Below are 10,167 nucleotides of genomic sequence, written 5' to 3'. Positions count from 1 at the left end.
CAGAGTTTCAATGGCACCAGAAGTCAAGATGAGCAGTAGAGAATATAAAGATAGATAAATTGCAGTCGTGAGTATAAAGATAGATAAATTATTTTTACCATTTTAAAATGATTAAAAATGTGTAATATAATATTTATCATAAAAAGGTTGTGGGACTTATATCCATACACTGACAACCAACTTTTTAAAGTAGGCAAAAAATGTATGAAAAATCAAATTGTCACAATGTGTTTCTCCATACACAGAAACAAAAAATAAGAGCGTGGCTCGCCTCTAAATATTTCATTACATGAATCTTAGCAATTTTATGCTTGTCTTTAGCTTTTGAAAAGCATATCTGATCTCCTTGTTCCTCAGACTATAGACAATGGGGTTGAACATTGGGGTCAGTACGATGTACAATAGGGATCGTACTTTAGTAGCTGCTGAGGAATGTGTTTTAGATGGAATGCCATAGACTGTAATGAGAGTCAGGAAATAAGTGCACACAACAATCAGGTGTGAACTGCAAGTGGAGAATGTTTTCTGTCTTCCATGGATGGATGGAATTCGGAGAATGGCATGTATGATACGAACATACGTTGTAATGATAAACAAGAACGGTAGAATTAAAACATGCGCTGATGCAGCAAATACTTCAGTTTTAATGATGGAGGTGTCCGAGCAAGAAAGCTCCAAGATTGGATCAAGATCACAGAAGAAATGATCTATTACATTGGGGCCACAAAAGTTGAGCTGACGTATAAGAATAATACGCATTGAAGTCACTATGGAAACTGGAAGCCACGACAGGACAAGCAGACATTTCTGTAGTTTAATGTCCATGATAAAGTTATAATGTAAGGGGTGACAAATAGCTAAATATCTGTCATAGGACATCACTGTAAGAAGAAAACATTCAGTACTCCCTACAAATGCATAAAAGTAGAACTGGGAGAGGCAGCCATGAAATGATATGGTTCCTCCCTCACCTAATATTATAGAGAGCATTTTAGGGACAATATTGGTAGTAAAAATAATGTCAGAAAAGGAGAGATTGCCTAAGAAAATGAACATAGGGCAATGCAAATGTACATGGATGTAGACCAGCACAATAATGACAATGTTCCCAGTTAATGTTATTATATATATCATAAGGAAGAGCAGAAAAATAGGACATTTTAGCTGACTGTGGACATCAAAGCCAAGAAGAAAAAACTCCTCAACTGATTGGTTCCTCATATTACTGGTGAAAATAAATAAAGAAAAAAATATATTTGTAATTCCTGCCCTTTCTTTTTGGATGTTCTCAGAAGCAAAAAAAAGTAGGGTTGTGTATCTTGTTTAGTAGAAAGTAAAATATTCAACAAATCACCTCAATTTATATATCTTACTTGAGATGGTGGAAAGGTCATTTTGGGAATTATTAATTCCATGAAGACTGATTAGCTGGTGTAACAATTAGATGATGTAACAATGTTACTGTCTATCATTACAGTGGGCCTACTAAAAACTGTATAATGTAGATAGATATAAACAGAGAGCAATAATGATAATGGCGATGACGATAGATAGATAGATAGATAGATAGATAGATAGATAGATAGATAGATAGATAGATAGATAGATAGATAGATGATAGATAGAGAGATAGATAGATAGATAGAGATAGATAGATAGATAGATAGATAGATAGATAGATAGATAGATAGATGATAGATAGAGAGAGAGATAGATAGATAGATAGATAGATAGATAGATGATAGACAGATAGAGAGATAGATAGATAGATAAATAGATAGATAGATAGATAGATAGATAGATAATAGATAGATAGATAGATGATAGATAGATAGATAGATAGATAGATAGATAAATAGATAGATAGATAGATAGATAGATAGATAATAGATAGATAGATAGATAGATAGATAGATAGATAGATAGTATATAGATGGATGGATAGATGATAGATACTCCTTCTTTGTGTCATAGACATTTTCTAATTAGAAGACAAGTTCGATGGATGGAAGAACAAAGAGATGGGTAGATGATAGATGGATATTCCTCCCTCCTGCCATAGATGCTTTCTAATTAGAACATGTGACCCTCTCACTGAAGTGATGGAGGAAGCTCAGGAAGGTTTTTGTAGCTAAACTGTAACAATTACTATAATGGGCTTATTTATTAAAAATCAAATTTGTGAGGTTTAAACGTTTCCTAATTTAAAAAAAAACAACAACAAATGTTTGCTTATTTACTAAACAAATCAAAATCTTAAATTTTTTGAACACAGCCATAGAAGAAATAAACTTGAAAACCTCAAATTTGTGAGTGTACAAGCTGAAAAAACTTTACAATCTCAAAAAAGTGTATATAAAAACATTTAGAATAAAAAGGGTTGCACTTTGCATAGGACAACTCCTAATGAATGTGGAAGCTTTTAGATGCCAAAGTTTTACTTTTGAGTTTTTGTGTGCTTAATAAATAACAAACGTTCAAGATTTTGAAAAAATTTTTGTGCAAATTTTTTTTTTGAATTGTCAAAAATATGAATAAGAATAGTAATATATTACCCCTTAAGTGTCAGTAGAAAGATAGAAATAAATTGAACACTCTTTGTTCTTAATCATGACTAGCAGACCTATTAAACATCCAAAGAAAGAAAAATATTCACTTGGCAATAACATGACAGGTAGAATCGAGGTGCTCACACACCAATACCCAACTGGAATGGAAGACAAAATCCTTGAAGTATGAAATTTACTACGAACCCTTTACAAAAAGCGCAACATTCTAAAAGTACCAGGTTCTGACTGCTGCATTCAGCTCAGGATCTGATTGCCATGCAAATTAAAGGACAGTGAATAGGGACACCTACATTATGGGCCTATCTCTGCCCACCCCTCATATATACAATGCTGCTGACATCTCTGGATTCCTGGGGGGAATGCTGGTCTCTATGATACATTTTTAGCAGAAAACCATGAGGAACCAAAAATGTGGAGTCTAAGAGAAGTGCAGGTCAGGGTGCAAAGTGAATTTGTATGCCCCCCTTGCACTTAAAATTGATAGTCCAACAAGAAGTATAATACCTTAGTGCACTGGATGCCATAAGAAAATGCCTTCCAGGGATAAGAACACTTGCCTGGATCCATTTTTACTTTGGTCATTACATAGATGGCCCTGCTTTTGTATACCTCCGGGTCCTACAACATGAGCTAGCAACTTCCAAGCCTCATTAACATGCGGCTCCCCAACTTTATTAAGGCAATGGTTTACATTAGACTTCTAAATGTTTGATCCAGTGCTGACAGGCATCTGCTTTGCTCATATAGAAGATTATATAGAAGATTCTCCCAAAGTAAAGTCACATAACTCACCAAAATCTGAAAGAGGCCCAGGTGCACCCTGGTCTACCGCTAGGGGAGTGGATGAAATTGTATTGGTGTAGAGAAGGCACTCAAAGAGCAAAGCAAAGAGTCTTCCCAATAGACGTGTAAAATTCAGAATGTTTACTTAGGTACACATCTCCTTAAAGGGAAAATATACCTTTTTTTATGACTTTAGCTCATCCAGTTGGGCTTATATAGAAAAGGTAAACAAATATCTGAACTTCCAGAAATATATACATTTAGGGGCCCATTCACTAAGCTTGAGTGAAGGAATAGAGGAAAATAGAGGGAAAAAAATCGATTTTCGAATGTTTTTTTTGGCTACTTCGACCATCAAATTGGCTACTTCGACCTTCGACTACGACCTTCGACTTCGAAACGAACTTTTCAAACTAAAAATCATTCGAATATTCGACCATTTAATAATCGAAGTACTGTCTCTTTAAAAATTTCTTCGACCCCCTAGTTCGCCACCTGAAACCTACCGAGGCCAATGTTAGCCTATGGGGAAGGTCCCCATAGGCTTTCCAAGGTTTTTTTGATCGAAGGATAATCCTTTGATTGATGGATTAACATCCTTCGAATCGTTCAATTCGAAGGATTTAATCGTTCAATCGAAAGATTATTCCTTCGATCGTTCGATTGAACGAATTGCGCAAAATCCTTCGACTTCGATATTTGAAGTCGAAGGATTTTAATTCACCAGTCGAATATCGAGGGTTAATTAACCCTCGATATTCGACCCTTGATACATCTGCCCCTTACTGTATGTTGCATTTAATTAATTCTGAGAAGCTAAAATGCAAAACTTCTTAAAAGCTTAAAGCTTGAGATTTCATGAAGAAGTCAATAGGAGTTGTTCTACACTTTGATGAACATGTCTCTAAAAATCTCATGATAATGAATAGAGACGGTGGAATTTTACTGTGGTGAGCTCTAGTTTCACATTTTGAGAAAAAAATGTCACCACTACAGTTGTAAAGAAATTTACCAAATTTCTCAATTACTTATGATTTTAAGTAAATGAGATTTGTTGCGATAATAGACCTGATAAACTGAGGTGATGGATGAAAACAAAAGTCATATTTTAGTAAATATGCCCCTATGATAAAAAAACTTTGTAAAGCATACATTGTAGGTGAGTTTCATGTGTGTTTTCCATAACATCATATATGAATAACTTAATCATTTCTATGTATTAATATAATTTTAAGCTGTTCTATTATATCCCTGTTTCTCAAACTATAAATCATTGGGTTAGCAAAAGGGATTATTAGAGTGTACAACAGAGAAAGAAGCTTGCTTATGGTCATCAACTGTTGTTTGCTTGGAACCACATAAATACCAATGAGAGTCCCATAAAATATGGAGACCACGGCCAAGTGAGAGCTGCAGGTGGAGAAGGCTTTTTGTCTTCCTGTTGTGGATTCTATCTTCAGGATCTCATGGGCAATACAGACATAGGATACAATGACGAGGACGAAGGGGGTAAAAACCACAGGGACTGACAGTAATGTTACTTCTACTCGTACAAAGAAAGTGTCTGAGCAGCAAAGCTCCAGAAGGGGGAAGAAGTCGCAAAAAAAATGGTCTATGATGTATTTTTCACAGAAGTTCTGTGCAGCTGCGGCATTTGCAGTGATCAAGATAATGTCAAAGGCAAGCGACCATGACATGAGAATACATTTGACACAAACATTATTTGACATTATAGAAGTATAACGCAGTGGGATGCAGATGGCCACATATCTGTCATAGGACATTACTGCTAGATTTAGGCACTGAAAAGCTTCGGAGGCAGCAAAAAAATAAAACTGTGTAATACAACCAAATAGGGACATTGTGGCTCCTTCATTTATTATAATCCTGAGCATTTCAGGAACAACAGTGGATGTTTGTAGGAGATCAGATAGAGCCAACTGTTGGAGAAAAAAGTACATGGGGGACTGGAGTTTTTTGGTAGATGATACCAAACCTATGACCAGACTGCTCTCACACACCGTCATTATGTAAATAACAACAATCAGAAGAAAGAATGGAACCTTGATATTGCCCTGATTCTGAAATCCCAAGAGCAAGATCTCAGTGACCTTTGTTTGGTTTTGATTCAGCATTGCCTAGGAAAAGAAAGTCATTTTTAAACATATAAACAGTCTTTTACCTTAAGTTAAACAAGGATCTCAGTTTGTATGTAGGTTAAAAAATGCATGGAGAAAGTCTGATATAGCTGTTGCCATCTTTTCTGGTGTAAATTATTTTTTCTAGGGATACAAAAAGCACGACAAAACCCTATTAGTGAATTCAAGTGCATGGTGATATCCTAGTGCAGATTTGTTCAAATTTTCACCACTGCCAACAATCACATTTTCCTGTGAAAATTAAAAAAAAAAATTAAATGTTGCACTAAAATTTTGCCATACTTTTGTTTCCCCTGAAAAAAAATGTTTTTTTCCTCATAAGAAAAACCACAGGAAAAGCCTTGGGCAAAAACTCCTATGGTAGAGTTCAATTCAACAGCTTTTAGTGGTTTTAGAGGTTTTTGAAATAAACTCATCTACTCTAAAATCACAATGGCTATGAAAGTTTTTAAAGATCCAAATATAAAAAGTATGTATATTGAAAACCTCTATAACCTTAAAAAAAAGAATTCAGGCATTTACAATCGACTGCTTTAACTTGGTGAAGTTTTGTCATAGAGTTTTTGTGGTTTTTATAATTTATAATAGAATTTTAGAAAAATAAAAACACATATTAGAGAAAAAACATGACTCATGAAAAAAATAGAAATATGAATGTCAGTATATCAGCCATGCATTTTGTTTTGCTGGAAAAATAGCCATTAACTCCATTTTGGAAAAATGTTGCCAATTAGCAATTTTTTTCCACAGTTACACAAATTTTTCGCCAAAGCAAGACAGGTCAGATTAGCTCATCACTATTTATTAGTTGTATGTATAATATCTGTGTCTAACCCATAAAACATGAAGGATTAGAAGAAGAGACGTCTTCCACAGAAAAACAATTTCTGCCTGGACCGTATACCAAACAAAGTATTAAGGATGTATTTTTGAAACCTACAAGAATGAATACAATACAACTGTCTCCAGTTCCATGGATAACGGATAAAACACAACGATATATTTTAGAGAAAGCTAAATGCCACTAATATCCATGTTTACAAAGTAGTGTTAGACTATACAATATATATTATCACGTCCTCATAGTTTCAGGTACCTGCTTATATATGCCTTCCTGGAGAGCACTTACCACAATAACCCCTTTGTACCAGAAAAATTGTGGTGTATTTCTCTCTACTCGCATTATAGTTTCAATCATGTGTTCACAAAAAAACGTCAGACGCTCAATACACACATTGAGAGATAGGAGAGCCAGGTGATCCTTCACATCTGCTTTGGCTACTGGAATGAATATCCAAGACTTATAAACTTCACATCTGGATGGTCCCACCAGACCAACACAGAATATTCAAACTTGGATAAAATCAACACAGCTTTATTGATCCTGTATAAATTGCAACATATTGGAACGGGCAGGGGAGAGCAAAGCTTAATGTGTTTCGTGAATCAGTAGATTCTGAGGATCAAAAAAGTTATGTTGAGTGCTGAGTAGATCTTAATTTATTAAACAGTAATACACATGGGTATATATCTACTGAGACATCTCTGGTGCCTCCTGTGTTGGTGAAGATGAGTCCACAGGGTAATGTAAGAGTTTGATTTGATAATTATCAGTTTGTTGCTTTTTATTATACAAAATGTATTTGCCCACACTGCTATACACATATCAACGCTATGACCAAAATTAACTAGGTAAATTATGGGGGGCATTTATTATGGCTCGAGGAAAAAGTCCAAGTGCACTAAAAGGCAACCTCCCTTCGTGTTCAAGTACAGAGCATGTATGTTTAGGTAAAATGATATGCCCTGTATCTTGCACAGGCTAAAACATCTGGAGCAAGGTACCGAATACTGTTCCAGGGGTGCAGGCCAGCCCTTACCTTACTGTTTGCTATTGGGCGAGAAGGAAAATGGCCCCATTGACCGTATGCAACTTGTATTAGAATGATGTGCAAGTAAGGGGAGTTTGCCTATGTTGGAAAAAAATGATTCACTAGCTGACATTTTGATGGACAAGTGGATTAGAAGGGTGCCAAGAGAACACTACTGTCCTACATTTATAAAGCCATTAAAAACTGTATGTGGAGCCGGAAAACCAGTCTAGTTCTTTATTTACATATTACCACAGACATACACAGTGGTGTAAAAGGTGTTAACACAAACGGTGCTATAAAATAAATGAATAAATACTTAAGTGCTGGGCATTTTAAAATACAGATTGGATGAGGTCTCTGCCCCAAACAGCTTGCAATCTTTTAAACTTCTGGGATGAACTGGGTGTTGGATGGGGCAAAGAGAACTACAGGTATGGGACCTGTTATCCAGAATGCTCAGAACTTGGAGTTTACCGGATAACAGATCTTTCTGTTATTTTGATCTTCTTACCTTGTCTATTAGAAATCATGTCAACATTAAATAAACCCAATAGTTTTGCCTCCAATAAGGATTAATTATATCTTAGTTGGGATCAAGTACAAGCTACTGTTTTATTATTACACAGAAAAAGGAAATCATTTTTAAAAATTTGGAATATTTGCATAAAAAACAGTTTACCTAGCGATCTAGTATGGGTGCATCGGGGACAATCACTGCGACCATCCTCCTGCGCGTTGATGCACCATCTGTAGAATTGGAGTGCACACTCGCTGACATCATCGCACCTTGGGGCCTTGTGCAAATTCTCATTGCTCATCGTAAGGTCTATTTACTTAGTTCCTGGTTGTGCTTTGTAAGGTACTTGTGCCAAAATTGTCTAGTGCTCTGTCCGATGTGGGGCGCAGGCGCAGGGGTGCGCAGGCTTCTGGGCATCTTCGGCGTCTGACGCCCACGTTCGCGTCTTTGCGCGGGCGCGCGTCCATTTATTCGGACGCGCGCGCGTCGCGACGGACGCGAGCGCGCTAATTGACGCTCTGCGTCAATCACGCTGCGGCGTCACGTTTGGCGCCAAATCTGTCCCTTTAAATAGTCTTCAGCAAAAGCAAACGGTGCTTGGTTATTTCCTTGCTTGGACTCGTTCCTGTTTGTTCCTGCTTGCCTTTTGGATTTGCTTCTCTCGTTACCGACCTCGGCCTGACTTTGGATTTCGCTTGTCTTCTGCTTGCCTACTGACTTCTGCCTGTTTACCATTTCGATAATCTTCTGCCTGCCTTTTGACCTCGGCCTGTCCCTCACTACGTCTTGTCTGCTGCCCGCCTATCGACCATCTGCCTGTTCTACGACTACGACTTCGCTTCAACTTGCACTTGAATCATCCCTACGGGTTCAGTGAGCTGTACACTAAACAGCAGTTCTAACTGCTCTTCCTATATTGTCTCCAAAGAGCCTGACAGAATAACGAAGCCAGAATGGAGCCTTCGGAAGAGTTGCCTACGCTGGTCGATCTTTCTCAACAGATTTTGTCCCTTACTCAAGTAGTGAGAGAACTTCAGGGTGACTATATTCATGTGCAAGAACAATTACAGAGTTTGCAGATGTCCACAGTACCGCCAGACGCCTCCACTTCCGGATTATCAGCTACTGCGTCAGGAGGGGCAGCTTCTTCCTCTCATCAGGAACCCAAGGTTGCTATGCCCGACAAATTTTCTGGAGACCGAAAGACTTTCAGAACCTTTGTTAATAGTTGTCGGCTCCTGTTTACCTTAAAGCCTCAGTCTCATGCTACTGATCAGATCCGGGTTGGAGTTATGATTTCGTTGCTTCAAGGGCAACCCCAGGCCTGGGCTCATCGCTTATTGGAGCAAAACAGCCCCTTGTTAGCAACTACCGACTCATTTATCCAGGCTTTGGCAAAGATTTATGAGGATCCTCATAAGGTGGAAACAGCAGAAGCGGCTATACGAAATCTGCGTCAGCTTCGCCGTCCTGTTGAAGAATATGTGGCAGAATTCCGGTGCTGGGCCCCAGATACTCTGTGGAACGATAGGGCTCTTCGACATCAATTTCGTCTGGGGTTATCGGAAACTTTAAGGGACGAATTGGCAAGAGTCGGGTTACCGTCTTCATTGGAGGAAGTAATTTCACTGGCCGTCCAGATTGATCAAAGAATTAGAGAAAGACGCCAAGAAAGAGGTGTTGGTCCCTCAATTCCGGAATGGGTGCTGCCTACAGCTCCTCCTCCAGTTTATCCTATTTCTTCCTCTGATCCCGAACCTATGCAGATTGGGGTGGTTCGAAAGACACTTTCTGTGGAGGAAAGACTTCGTCGTAGACGGTTGAATTTGTGTCTTTACTGTGGCCTTGCTGGACATTTACTTAAAGATTGTCCCACACGACCCAATGGTAAAAATCGTCTTCTTCATTCTCCTATTTTACCATGTATTCCACCTCTTCAGTCTTATATTCTTCTTCATCTGTCGTTTCAGTGGAACAAAAGAAGAATTGAAGTAGATGCGGTTGTGGACTCAGGAGCTTGTGGGTGCTTCATCAACCAGGCATTCGCAAGTCTTCATCAACTTCCTTTGGTCCCAAAGATTCAGCCCATTCCAGTTAAGATGGCGGATGGCAATTTCATTTCTTCTGGACCTGTATCCTTGGAAACCCCACATATTTTGACTTTTTCTGTTCAGGGGCATTATGAGTTATTAAAGTTTGATGTCATGGAAAATCTGCTTTTTCCTGTTATTCTTGGAATTCCGTGGTTAAGAAGTCATAACCCT

The 10,167-nt window shown here is 37.9% G+C and overlaps 2 protein-coding genes across 2 annotated transcripts; both read right to left on the bottom strand.

Annotated features, from left to right (window-relative positions):
* Nucleotides 1-285: 285 nt before the first annotated feature.
* On the bottom strand, nt 286-1,221 carry LOC108703426 (olfactory receptor 1468). The gene has a single exon (XM_018239555.1). It carries the CDS (start codon nt 1,219-1,221, stop codon nt 286-288), a length of 936 nt encoding a protein of 311 aa, XP_018095044.1.
* A 3,334-nt stretch (nt 1,222-4,555) lies between these two features.
* On the bottom strand, nt 4,556-8,204 carry LOC108703425 (olfactory receptor 5G3). Its single transcript, XM_018239554.1, has 3 exons — nt 8,066-8,204; nt 6,642-6,793; nt 4,556-5,491 (listed from the first exon to the last, which is right to left on the bottom strand). Exons 1-3 carry the CDS (start codon nt 8,202-8,204, stop codon nt 4,556-4,558), a joined length of 1,227 nt encoding a protein of 408 aa, XP_018095043.1.
* Nucleotides 8,205-10,167: the final 1,963 nt, after the last annotated feature.

The sequence above is a fragment of the Xenopus laevis genome, chromosome 3S, assembly GCF_017654675.1.
Source record: "Xenopus laevis strain J_2021 chromosome 3S, Xenopus_laevis_v10.1, whole genome shotgun sequence".
Taxonomy (NCBI): Eukaryota; Metazoa; Chordata; class Amphibia; order Anura; family Pipidae; genus Xenopus; species Xenopus laevis.
This window is presented reverse-complemented; position numbering and strand designations above follow the sequence as displayed.

Excerpts from the sequence above, each read along its gene's own strand:
- LOC108703426 (XM_018239555.1), bottom strand. The coding sequence starts at position 1,221 with ATGAGGAACCAATCAGTTGAGGAGTTTTTTCTTCTTGGCTTTGATGTC.
- LOC108703425 (XM_018239554.1), bottom strand. The coding sequence starts at position 8,204 with ATGAGCAATGAGAATTTGCACAAGGCCCCAAGGTGCGATGATGTCAGC. Across the intron at positions 6,794-8,065 it reads CACCCATACTAGATCGCTAG|TAGCCAAAGCAGATGTGAAG; the intron begins GTAAACTGTTTT and ends TATTCATTCCAG. Across the intron at positions 5,492-6,641 it reads GGTACAAAGGGGTTATTGTG|GCAATGCTGAATCAAAACCA; the intron begins GTAAGTGCTCTC and ends TTCTTTTCCTAG.